The following is a 13,447-nucleotide window of genomic DNA, read 5'->3' as shown; positions in this document are numbered from 1 at the left end:
CACTTTCATCATTGGCACTTACTTGGTCCTTGAGGGCACTTCTCCACTGAAGAACTGCTTCTCAAGCTCTATTTACATTTTCAGCTCTGTGTGTTTGGGAAGTTTGCCTGCTGGATTTTAGAGATACCCATCCTGTTGCCAAAGGGTTACCTGAGCTGGTATTTAATTTTTGTTTCCTAAGCTGCCTCTGCAAACCACAAATTAATCAGCCGTGGGTGAAAATGGGGCGCCCAGGCTTTTAAGATTGGGTCCAGCCTTTTTGTCACCTTCATTTAATTTCCTGGCTGCCACTTAAATTCACATCTCTCAGTAGCTGCAGTTTATCATTTCAGGATTATTTTGTGATTGTGCTGGAAAACAAAATAAAACAAACAAAAAAACCAAAGAAATCTTCTCTGGCAGGTGTTTCCTTTCTTCAATCTTAACATGTGATCTCTCTTACGTGTGGAATCTTAAAAAACCAGAAACAAAAACCAAACCCACACAATGACACCCCCCCCACCTGACTCACAGGTAGAGAGACGAGGCCAGCAGCTGCGAGAGGAGGAGGTGAGGTGTGGGTGAAGGTCAAAGACACAACCTCTGGTCACAGCCGAAGTCATTAAATGGAATGTGCAGCACAGTGAATACAGCTATTCATAGTGCATCGTGTATTTGAAAACTTCTAACAGCGTAAGTTCTCCGCATAGAAAAATAACTTTGTAACTGAGTGTGGTCATGGATATTAACTAGACATAGTGTGCTCATCACCTAATATATACAAATACTGAATCACTCTGTTGCACACTTAACACATAATATGTGTCGAGTATATCAATTAAAAAAATTAAAGAACTTTAGAAAAGGGAAAAAATAACAGAATGAGAGAAAATATTTGCAAATCATGTATCTGGTAAGAGACTTGTATCTAGAATATAGAAGTAATTATTACAACTCAAGAAAAAGACAGACAAAACAATAAAGGTACCTGAGCAGTCATTGCTTCAAAAAAGATACAGAAATAGCTAATAAGAACATTATATGCCCAACTTCATTACTCATTAGAGAATGCAAATCAAAACCACAATGAGATACTGCTTCCCACTGACAACGATGGTTGGTTACAAATTAACAGAAAATAACAAGCTGGGAAGGATGCAAGGAAATTGAAAATTTCATACATTGCTGGTGGAAGAGAAAATGGTTGCAGCCACTGGGAAAAACAGTTCAGCAGTTCCTCGAAGGTTCAATTACCATATATTATACCCCCAAGAAGTAAAAATAGACAGGCAAACAAATAGATACACAACTCAGAGCAGCACTATTGATAACAGTGAACTGTGAATTCAAAAGGTAGAAACAACCTAAGTGTCCAACAATGAATGAAGGTGTAAACAAATTGTGGTAAATACATTAAACAAATATTACTCAGCCATAAAACGAAATGAAGTACTGGTACATGCTACAAGGAGGACAAACCTCAAAAACAAGACACTAAGTGAAGGAAACTCGACACCAAAGGCCACATACTGTAGGATTTTGTTTATAGGAAACATTCCAGAACAGGTTAAGTCCACCGAGGCAGAAAGCAGACTGGGGGTTGCCAGGGACGGGGGAAACACGCGGGGAGTGGCTATGTAATGAAAAGGATCTGGGACTAGGTACAGATGGTGGTTGTACAACCCTGTAAACGTATTAAATGCTACTTGACTTGTACGCTTTACAGTAGTTCATTTTATTTTAGTATTTGAATCTTTTTTTTTGTAAGCAGTACAAAGGGAAGAAAGTCTTTTCAAAACGTGGTGCCGAGTCAGATGGAAGGAAGTAAAAATGAACCTAGACATCTATACCATAACATACACAAAAATCAATTCCAAGTAAACTATAAAGTGAAATGTGAAAATTAAAACAACGAGGCTTCTGGAGCAAACTGCCCGACGGAACCCGGAGATGACAGGAACGTCCTGTGCGGCCCCGCACTTGTCACAGCGGCTACTGAGCCCTTGACATGGGTAAACAGACTTATAATTACATTTAACTTAAAACTGAGACAGCCGCATGTGTCTAGTGGCTAACACAGAGGGTGGGGCAAAAGTACAGTTGTTCATAAGGAAAACAATACAGTAAATAACAATGTAAGAATAAACTCCATTTCATGTAACCACAACCGCAAACCTTTTGTTCCACCATGTACGTGCTGTTTTTCCCTGTAGGTACGTACCTATGATAAAGTTTAACATATACCACTGTAAGATGTTAACAGTTACTACTGAAAACAGGACAATTATAATAATATACGGTAATAAGTTATGTGACTATGGTCACTTTCTCAGTCTCCCAGAAGACCTCACAGAGCTGCCAACACAGCACGGGGGTGCTGGACAGCCAGGACGCTCTCCCAGGCAGGACAGGGAAGGACAGCTCCGTATCTCCTCCCTCTACTCAGAATGCTACGTGACTGGAAACTGGTGAATTGTTTATTTCTGGAATTTTCCATTCAGTGTTTTCAGAATGCAACTGAGTGAGGGCAACTGAACCACAGAAAGCGCAGCTGTGGACGAGGGGGACTGCGGCGCTCGCGCACCACAGACGGAGAGAGTCCCTCGCCCTCCCCCAGGCCTCCCCCCTCTCTGAAGTAGCTCCCTACTGAGTGCGGGAAAAGGAGCCGCCGCCCCCATGACAGCCATGCTGTGAGCTAGTCAGGCTTCGCACTTTAAAAAAGAGATGCCGTCACAAAAATCAAACCCGTGTGAGGCTGAGAAAGACAGAATCAGGCGGTGCTTAGTGTTTATCAAGGAAGGCATTTCAGCTCTCATGCCCCGGCTGTGCTAAAGGGATGTGTCAACGTTCTTTTACTTACAATGGAGAGACAGCCTGTTAAAAAGATAGGAAAGTCCAAAATAAGGCAGCCAAATGAGAGTGTTATTTATGTCATTTCACTTCTCCATTGTATAAAATTTTGGAAGATAACATTGTGAAGAACATGAGTCTAAAAAAACAAATTACCCGGTCATTCATGAGAAGATCTTTCACAATGAAAGTAGCTACCAAAGACTTCAAAGGAGCAGCAAACTGATCAGGCGCCAGGAGAGCGATGTGGCCGATAGTGACCAGCGGGGTGATGAGGTGCTCCAGGTTGCTTGGATCTAGGCTCTTATGCAGAGGCTGAAAATGAGGAAAGGAAAATATATCTGACTCTACAAACATGCAAATAAACTGTTCACACGTTTCACTTTCAAATCAGGCAAAGTACAGAAGTATCAATACGTGCATGGCATAATGAACAGCGCAAGCTCCCACTCCCGTTCCCATCGGTTTTTGTGTCTAGAGCGCACCCCACGGAAACACGCCTGGTTCTGCTGCAGGCGCACCGAGAGGGCAGGGAAGCAACCGTGCGCACGGAGGGCCGCACTGGGGGCTGCCGGGGTCGCCAACACCAGCTTCTGCTCTGCTTCCCGTGCACAGGCGACGGCAGGTGCCGCCGCCTCTGCAGCCCCGGGAGGACATGCGGGTCGGCTCTGGTGCGGAGGATGAGAGAGAAAGCGAGGCCGGTCATGCCCGCACGGAGGCGTGTGCGACCCGCAGGTCTCCGCACATTCTCCCGCAGCCCTTGCTGGCAGGCGGAGGGCCAAGGGTCCGGGGGCCTTTACGGAAAGCCACTAGTCAGAAAGGCTGCATGTGCCGAAGCCACCAAGGCTGGAGTGAAGTCCGAACACCCTGCTGGACTTTCTCCAGGAGCAAGAAATAAGTTTTTATTATGCAGTCACATGCATTTCTTGTGGGTTTTTATAGCATCGCATATTGAGTACCACAGCTAATAAAACTATATTATGATTCTGAGAGGAAACCCAACCCATACTACTCACTTGGCAAGACAAAAGATTGGAGCTCCTCATATTCACATACAAAATGGTATCTACAATGTGCTGTTGAATTCTCAAAATCAAATATTCAAAAGAGAGACTACAGTACGCTATCACTGACCAAAGGGGGAGGGGACAAGATGTGTGTGTCTGTATTTGTATTTGAACAGAATCTCCCCAGAAAAGTACATCACAAACTGACAACACTGCCTGCCTCCGAGAAAGGGAACAGGGAAGCTGGGGACGCAGATGTCGGGAAGGGCACAAACCTTTTCATTCTTTTACTATTTGGACATTTGTTTTTGTATCTTTTGATTGTGAAGCAAGTGAATGTATTAGTTGCTAAAAATTTTAATGACTGATTTTAATGAAGAATTGATGTTCTGTCCTCCCATACTGAACACTAAGAAATCTAAGCTTGAAAAAGCAATACAGAACTGTACTTTCCCAACACATGAGGGCAATAGAAAACTTCACTTAATCAAAAGTGTATTGAAACAAACTAGCTTCTTGCTGACTTCCCTCAATATTTCCATTGCACCTTTAAGTTCCAGCTTGTTGTTTAGATTATGAACAAGAACCTGATAGTGCTAAGTTAGTTTCAATTAGTTTATTATAATGAATTTAACAATTTTTCCCAATAAAATAATAAAATCATTCTTGAAAAAGCAGAAGTAATGGCCAGAGCCTGGATTAATAGCAAACTCATGAAGGTCAGAGGTCTCTATGAAACCTTTTCTCAGAAAGCCAGACAACCGTGTATTAGATAGTAGGAGGAGTACAGATTAGGTTCTTGTAAAAATGAAATAAAATGATATATATTACCAAAATGACAACAAAAGTACCCTAAAAAGTCAAGTTATTATCAGCAGCATTGTCCTCCCCATCATTAAAAAGAAAAGCTTTCTATAAATCAACATGAATTCATTGAAGTCATTCTCACATACGAAAACCTATTATAGATAACGTTAAAGAATAAAACTCTTTTCCTCCTTCAGTTCTTTAACATGATACATAAAAATTTGACAAAATTAAGAGTCAATGTTTGTAAGACAAAGGTCACAAGTCAAAGTATTTATGTAGATAGCTTCAACGTATTTCCAAATTGTTTTGACTTCACTCAAGGCTCATGAACTAAAATTGTAAGTTAAAATAAGTAACATTAAATATATATTGAAAAGATATACTTTAATGACCTAAAATTAGGTCAGTCATTAAAGTATAAACCTATTTACTTTATATTACCAATTAGTATTGATTTACAAAACCCCACATTTCAGTAGTACCTCTTAAAACAGAAATCTGACTTTCAAACCTGTAAACTGACAAAACAATAATCTATTACCTACTATCAACAAATATAATCTTATATGTAATTACTTATTAATAAAAGTTTCCTAATACTAAATGTATCAGTGTAAATAGTGTATAACATAAATATATAAGTATAAATATAAAAAAATCATACAATTGTTTGCTATCTAAATCTGAGTTAGCAAGAACACCTGAATCATCAGATATTTCCCTATTTTAACCATTCATCAATATTGGTGATACTGATTCAATTTTGAAAATATAGTAGGTCCCTCAAATAATGTCATTTTGTTGAGATGCGATAGGAACTTAACTCTTATTTATGGTAAAACTGTTTTTGTTATATGTCATTTCACCTAAACACTCAGAGCCTAACAATGAAGTTAGGTGAGGACTTACTATACACTATAAAATGATGTATCTCCAAATGTGAACATTCTGTAAAATTATTAGTATTTGTTTTTCTAACTATAATACATGAAACAAAAAATCTTTTTCTCTTTACCTCAAATATCTGTGCAAACTGGGTCTCTTTACTAGAAAATATTGCATGGATACAATGAATAGCATATTTGGCTTGACGCGGGGGTCCCTTTTTAGATTTGTGATGTAAAACAGGAAGCAGAGCTCTAAAAAAAAAAGAGAGAGAGAAACAAAAAATCAGAAAAACCAAAGTGACTTTCACTAGCTACTTATATTATCTACTCAGGCTAATTTTCAATCATATATAATTTTGCTTTACAAATATCCATATTAAAAATATAATCCAAATGAGTATTTTCCTTTTTATGTAACCATTATTAATACGAACAAGAATGATGAGCCATTCCCTCTCCCTAACGTAACTGCCATCAGCCTTTTCGCTTTCCCTTGCGGGGCTCTCGCTCCAGCTAACCTGCCGCCTTATCCGCAAGGCCACCGTAAAGGGCCCTAATGAGCCCTCCTTCTGAAGTTTCTCTTCCTCTTCGATTCATCCTTCACTTGGTTCCAGAACCACCTACATAAAGGGAAATCTGATTATTTAACAAGCACAAACTGAGTGCTTCCTACGTGCCAGACAGTATTAAAAGTTCCCAACTCCTCGCCTTCATGCTACCAGCATATTAGGGGCAAGGCAAGTGATACTACATAAATTAGCAAAATATGGGTTATGTCAAATTGTGATTAAAGGCTATAGAGGAAATAAAGAAAGAGAGGGCACGGATAGAAGTGGGAAGGGTCTGCAAGAGCATCAGACGCTTCAACAGGGCAGTTCATCAAGACGACCTCGATCAAGTTAACGGAGGAGCAGAGTTCTGAGGGAGATGGGGAGTGAGTCACGCAGCTGCCTGGAAGAACATTCATGAATCTCGTCATCACACTACAGAGAAACTGTTCAAATAAACAGTGAATAAAACAGAACCTCTTAGCTCAACTTTTGTCCAAATAATCACAGTGAAGTCAACTTCTGCATCCTCCTCCCTGCCTAATATCAACCCACCGTTCCAGCACTAAGAATTCATATATTAACAATGCATCGCAGTAATAACAGTCTCACAGAAGACATCAAGAACAAGTTAAAAAGACACATGACCACTTGATGGGAAACTGTACACCTCATATTAGAGAGAAAGGATTAATATCCCTCTATCCCTCAAAGTCCTTCTGCAAACAAAGAGTGAAAAGACCAAGAATATCATGGAAAAATGGGTTGAGCATAAAGAATAGAAAGGTCTTCAAGAACGATACACAAATTACCCTGTAATGTGTAATGTGTGAAAAGATTTTCACCTTCCCTTATTTTTAGAAAAAAATTCAAAGTACACTGAGAGGGCTTCTCCTTCGGATTATGACCGATACCCGAGGCTAGATTTACTCCCCTACCTTAAACAACCAGAAAACAAGGTACAATGTGTGAAGGGCTCCAGACACAGGGCAACAGGCAGCACAGCTCAATCATCCTTAAAATACAGACACTGGAAGAGCCGCAGTCGGCCCCCATCTACTGCAGGGAGGCAGCGTCCAGGCCGGAGCCTGGTGGCTGGTGGCTGCCGGAGGTGAGGGAGCAGGGCCAGGAGCCGCCAAGGGGGCGGAGCACCAGACGGGGGCCACACGGAGAAAGAGCTGGGGTTCTGAGCCCCCAGGGCGGGAGTCCCAAGCCTGCGGCTGAGCACAGAGCAGCATCCTGCCTGCGCAACCCACTTACCAGCGCACCGGCGCGCACCTGCCCACACCGCCCCGGGCAGTCAGCGGTTTTTGACGGAGAACATGCAGGACCCCTGTGCCCTACCCTCCCTGGTCCCCAGATCTCACCCCCAGCAACTTTTTTCTGTTTCCCGGGGTTAAAGAGTCCTCAAAGGAAACATTTTGCTCATGTTAAAGAGGTGAAACAAACCAAAAAATGGAAAAGCACGAATAGACATCAAAACAGAGGAGTTCAAAAGCTGTTTGGGGCAGTGGAAAAAATGTCTCAATAGGTGCACTGCATCCAATGGAGAGGACTTTGAAGGTGACTGAAGCTTAAACATGTAAGAAAAAATACACAATTTTTTAGAAATAAGTTTCAGGTTTTTGGGTCCCCCCTCATATTTTGTTTTACTATAGCAAACTCTCTTTTTGTTAGTACTTTACTGATAATTTCGGCATCAATACTTGCTAAGATTTGTCTTAGTTTTCTTTGAGGGAGATTTGGCATTCCTGCTAGTGATCTTGGCTTTAGAAGCAATCTGAATGCTTGCTTTTCCCTCCCTTATAATCTGAGTAAGTGAAAGAGAATTAGGCTTCCTGGTTGCCTGTAGAAAACCTCTTTAACACACAACTTTCTTGGCACTTTTATTAGACAGTAATTTTCCTAAATTTTTAAAAATAATTATAGCCTATTATATCTGTCTTCCCTCTTCTTAGGCCAATTTTAATTTACATCATCCTTTAAAAAAAAAAAAAATCCAAGCTTCCAAATATCTAAAACATAGATACAGCCACATTTAAGACTTAAGTACTGAGAGTAAAATATTGAGAAAAGATAGAGAAGAGCCATGGAAACAAGAAGAACACAAAAGCTGGATTTGGCAGCACCAGCAAAACTGAACTGCAAAGGGACAAAGACGACAACTGGGGGAACAGAGCGGCCTCACGGAGGAAGGCTCACACGCGTCCTGAACCCTGGCGCCACACAGGGTATCCCTCCCCAGCTCTGAAACCCAGCCTGGCTCGTCAGGGAACCCTCCAGCTACATTTCTTTTGTCCACCAGAACCCGGGGCCGCCGCATGGTTAACTCTGGAACCCTCCTGAGGCCGAAGACAAGCGCGTCGGCCTCCTGACTCTTCCCTTGCGCATGGCCTACTTTTTTTTTTTTTTCCTTCCCTTGATTTTTGTGAAACCACTTCTGTAATCCCTAAAAATTTAGTAAATTCTATCAGGAAATTTTCCTAAACATGAGCTTTTTTTTAAATCTCCAGATTCATGTTTTCATTCATTCTAAACAAGGTTACTATTATTTTTAAAAATAGCTTGGACTTTGCATTATTCTGTTGTCTTTATGCAGACACCAATTACAGCTTTTCACTACCTGCTGTCCCTTCCCTTGCGAGTCTTTAATTCTTTGCCCGCTATCTCCACATCCCATGCAATTTCCTCACTCAATCTCCAGCTTCCTGGTTAGATTTTTTATATTGTTTACTCCTTGCTGCTTGAAATAAATCATATTCTATAAGCCAAATGTTTCTGGTCGTCTTTACCCTTGGCTCTGCCACCTCCCTTTTTAATATATTATCTTTTCTTTTGTTCTTTTTTTCCCCTCCAGGCATCACTTGCTGTTTAACTTTCTTGGAGGTTTAGAACAACTGTCTAATATTTTCTTTTTTTCCTAGAAAAACAAAATTCTTCCAAATAGTGCCTAGCAGCTTCCTTTTAATGCTAAGATACTTCCATAAGTTTCACATTTGTTCATTTGTATTCAGTTCATTCTTGTTTGAATAACAGAAACTCTCTCTGGCCCTGCCGCTTCTAGTGTCTCCCGGATGACTGAGCACTGGCCAGTCCCTTCAAAAGCCCCCGGCTCAGGCAGCACTTGCTCTGTCGGCAGGCCGAGTCGCACGGAGGAGGGCCTGTCGGACCTGAGCCCCCGTCTCCGTGTCTGCTCCCCCGAGGACCGCTGAGACTCCTACGGACGCCAGCCAGCCCCGCTCCAGGGCCGGCGTGGTCCCATGCTGCCCGGGGACTCTGCTCTGGCACGTAAGCCCGCTCTGGGGTCGGTCGGGCTTCAAGACAAGCTGAGTCAGAAGGAAACCCAAACTCACCGTCATTTGTGTTTACTGGGCCAGCACATAGTTTCTTCTGTGCCTGCAAGCTGGTAATACGCTTGCTTCATGATTCTACTGGAAGATCTGCTTCTCCCTTCAAAAACACAGGTCAGCCCCAAGAAAACCAGGGTGACCACAAAGGCTCTCCTCTAGCTCTAGTGCAGCTGAAGCGAGGCTTTCCTGGTTTCTTTCAACCTGCCTGTGCCTCAACCTTCTCCCCCCACATTAGTAAAAGCCAGGACATGCACTAGACGCTCCTGGACACGCCTCACTCCAGGCTTACCTAGCATCCACAGGTTTTTGTTGTAGCGTGTACTTAGATACATGTTTCAGTTGGTTCTTGTAAATTATTTTGGTAAATTCAAGAGAAAATAATTTATTAAAACATTTACTTAACCCTCATTTTTTCCCCAAAGTCAACTCACCCAATTTAATAATTTAACACATAAAATTTGCATACATATTTTAACTCCTGGAAAACACACACCATGAGTCACTTCACTGAGAACAGTGTGTACCAACAGCAGGTATTCAGAATCAGGGACCCCTCCTCAAGCCCGACATCTGGAATATCCCCCACATACATACAAACTGCTTTTAAATATTTCAGTTCCAAATGAAAGCAGCATCTATTTTAAAATACCCTTGAATGTTCTAAAATGCCCACCTTTTCACCTTTGTCTTGCAGTTCTATAGATAAATCAAATAATTTTTTAATATAGAAGGTACCAGGACAGTCTAGAATGAAAATAAAAATCTCCAGTAAATAAATCACACTAAAATTTGTTCAAAGCTTGAATTAAGAAAGCCAATGTGCCCTAAGACATACGGTGCCATAGGCATTGCGGACAGACAGGCCCCGGTGCAGGCTTCACTCTGCTACTTGCTAACTAAATGGCCTAGAACATTCACCTCCAGTGAGCATCAGATCCTCGGCAGGGAAGGCAAAGAAGCTGAGGAAGTCCTACGCTTCCACGAGTGTTACAAGGCCTAAACGAGGCCATGTAGTCAGCGGGCATTCCGTGAGTGGCGCAGAGTTACGCGTGGCTTCCATGCACCATGTGTGCGGGGACACTCTGACCTCTGACCTACGCAGGAGAGTGACAGCACCACTCCAGTGGCAAGTTCACGCTCCACGCTCCCTTAAAATTGAGGCAGTCAGTCCTGAACCGTAAAGTTGCTTATGCTTGCCAAAGAGAATACTGTCACAAGATTAGGGTATGTTTCACTTACCATTTAATTAATGCCTTTGTCCTATTTACCAAGAGCTTCTACAATTAAGTTCCCATGAACAGAAACAAAAAATAAAAAACGTATCTGCCCACTAAGAGACCGCCCACATGAGGAAGCACGCTAACCACAACGAGCCAGACAGTGGCTAAGCCAGAAGTCCTGAGGCAGGGGCAAAGCAACCGTGAGTGAGGGACAACGGTACCAGGACTGGCCACCAGGGGTGGCGCGCTCCCCGGGAACGGGGAGGAGAGGTGCATCCAGAGCCGTGAGCAGGGACCCCTAACGAAGGCAGACTCAGCCTTCTGCGCTATTAGAGAGCCCTGACCAATAACCAGCCACTCTCAGGAGTCCCCAGAACAACAGGGCAGGCTCCGGCTCCAGTTCTCAGAGGCACCGCAGCACACAGGCACGCACGGCACGCCGCCGTGAGGACGGTTACTCGTGGTCCCCGCATCAGGTAAGCACTGCTTCCGCACCCCTACGACCCAGGCCTCGGCAGCACGGCAGGAGGGGCGTGCCTGGGAAGTCCTTCTGAAGTCCCTTTGCAGTTTCCCACTGGACCTTACATTCACACCCTACATTTACTCTCTGCCACAGTATAACGAGGGGCTATATTTTACTATCAAACTGTTTCCATTAAAATATTTAAGCAAAATGAATGCTTCGGAAAGAAACGACATGTGCACCCTGCATTTTCATGCATCTTCTCAAATACCAATCAGTGCTTTCCCCCAGAAAATGAGAATCTAAAGAAAACATTATAGACTTAAAATAACCTACACATTATTTTCTCAAAGTATAAAGTATTCCAATCATTACATAATTCAAGAAACAGAAGCTATTTTTCTGTTTTCCAGAATAGTTATCAGAATAAACTTGACTCACGATCTGATGTGCGGGAAGTCCTCCTCAATTTTGCTTCCTGTGTTTTTGAAAATCTGGAGCGCAGCTTCTGCTACTTTCTCATCATCCATTTTCAGACAAGCCAGGAGAGATTCAAACGTTTCAGCAGAATGAAACGAGATGGGATGTGTAAATGAGAGGACCTAAAAAATCAGTCATGAAAATGACCTGTGAACCCTTTTCATCTCTACAACATAAATCCAAACTATTACCAGTAAAAATATAAATCAAGTACAAAAACAATTCTTCTAACAAGTAAATGAGAGCACTATAAAATTTAAAATGTGTCAAATATATGAGAGGAACATTCTTGCGTGAGAAGAGCATGGCCCAAAGAACTCATTTTTTTTTCAAAATAAAATTCTGTTAACATAATTCTACGTAAAATAGTTTGGATTTCAGTTAATTTTTTTAAGGGAAATGATGGTGGAAGAGAACAAAAAAAGAATTTAACAAAATATCTCTATTCCTCTAAATAAAGGTCATTAGAAGTAACCAGCTAATACATTTTGGGGAAAAAGTAATCTAGGGAAATAAAATGCCAGATAGTAAAAGATATTATAAAGTTACAGTAATCAAGTCAGCATGGTACTAACATTAGAAGAAACAAAAAACAGAAAAAGAGTAATAAATAGATCCTAGCATATATAGAACTTAGGTTATAAAGAATGTAATAAATTATTGAGAAAACAACAGAAGATAAATGAGAACAGATGGGATTTTTAATAAACAGTCTTGGGCCCTGGCTGGTGTGGCTCAGTGGATTGAGCGCCGGCCTGCGAACCAAGGGGTTGCCAGTTCAATCCCCAGTCAGGGCACACGCCTGGATAGTGGGCCAGGTCCCCAGTAGGGGGTGCATGAGAGGCAACCACACATTGATGTTTCTCTCCCTGTTTCTCTCTCTCCTTTCCCCTCTCTCTAAAAACAATTAAATTTTTTTAAAAAAATTCTTGGTAAAATGGGGTAGTTATTTGGAGAAAATCCAATTAGACCATTCTCCAAAACATAGTTTCAAAATAAACTTCAGATAGGTTATGTTTCAGATTTTTAAAAACAAAAACAAATACAACTCTCTGGAAATCATGGGATTTTTAAAAAAAGTTTAACTGGATTTAAATATGGAGTTTAAAAACAAGCAAGAAGTAGAAAAATATATTATACATAATGGTCAAAATAAGCAGAGTTATTTGGAGATATATACGTAGACAGGGATGGTAGAACTAGAGAAAAGAAGAAGAAACACACAATTCAGGCCAGTTACACCTGGAGAGTGTGAGTGGGAGAAAGACGACACTCGAGGAACTCCCTCCAGGAGGACTGTTGCTGCTCTGAATTAGCATTCTATTTCCTTCTCATGGTGTTCATTTTATTAATGCACTTTAGAACTTATGCTTAAATAAAATACATTTATATATGTATTTCATACATCTCAAATAAGTCCTATAAAAGAGCAAAGGAGATAAGCTCACTTCAATCAGCGAAAAACAAACAAAAGATTGAGATGTCAGCAGAAAATGAACAGAGGACAAAAACAATGGATTCACCATAGGGAAAACACTAACGATTGACACAGGAAAGGTGTATCTTGCTGCTAATAATAATTACGCAAAGTAAAAGGTTTTTTTGCTTATCATATTATAAAATTTCTTAAAAATTTATAATAGTCCATGTTTGTAAAGACAAGACTTGTCACCTGCATATACTTGATGGAGGTAAATATGGGTACAATTTCTCTGTAAAGAAATTTAACTATCTACCTACCTATCAATCTATGAATTTTGAAAACAGTCCTTTTCTTTGATCCAGTAATGCCTTTCTAGCATTCAAAAACAAAACAAAACAACAACAGCAACAACACCCTTAGTAAGAGATGT

General features: G+C 41.2%; 1 protein-coding gene across 2 annotated transcripts in view; it reads right to left on the bottom strand.

Moving 5' to 3' along the window:
- The window catches only part of PDS5B (PDS5 cohesin associated factor B), a 130,571-nt gene that overhangs the window by 35,546 nt on the left and 81,578 nt on the right, over positions 1 to 13,447 (bottom strand). For both annotated transcript variants that reach the window (XM_054586541.1, XM_054586540.1), the window contains exons 19-21: positions 11,556 to 11,716; positions 5,662 to 5,785; positions 2,986 to 3,144 (exon numbers count right to left, since the gene is read on the bottom strand). In XM_054586541.1, coding sequence (XP_054442516.1) covers positions 2,986 to 3,144; positions 5,662 to 5,785; positions 11,556 to 11,716 — 444 coding nt within the window. The remainder of the gene's footprint in view (positions 1 to 2,985; positions 3,145 to 5,661; positions 5,786 to 11,555; positions 11,717 to 13,447) is intronic.

This window comes from Pteronotus mesoamericanus, unplaced genomic scaffold (assembly GCF_021234165.1).
Source record: "Pteronotus mesoamericanus isolate MK-2021 breed Mesoamerican mustached bat unplaced genomic scaffold, CSHL_Meso_final contig_94, whole genome shotgun sequence".
Taxonomy (NCBI): domain Eukaryota; kingdom Metazoa; phylum Chordata; class Mammalia; order Chiroptera; family Mormoopidae; genus Pteronotus; species Pteronotus mesoamericanus.
The sequence above is the reverse complement of the archived record's forward strand: the minus strand, read 5'-3'. Positions and strand labels throughout refer to the sequence as shown.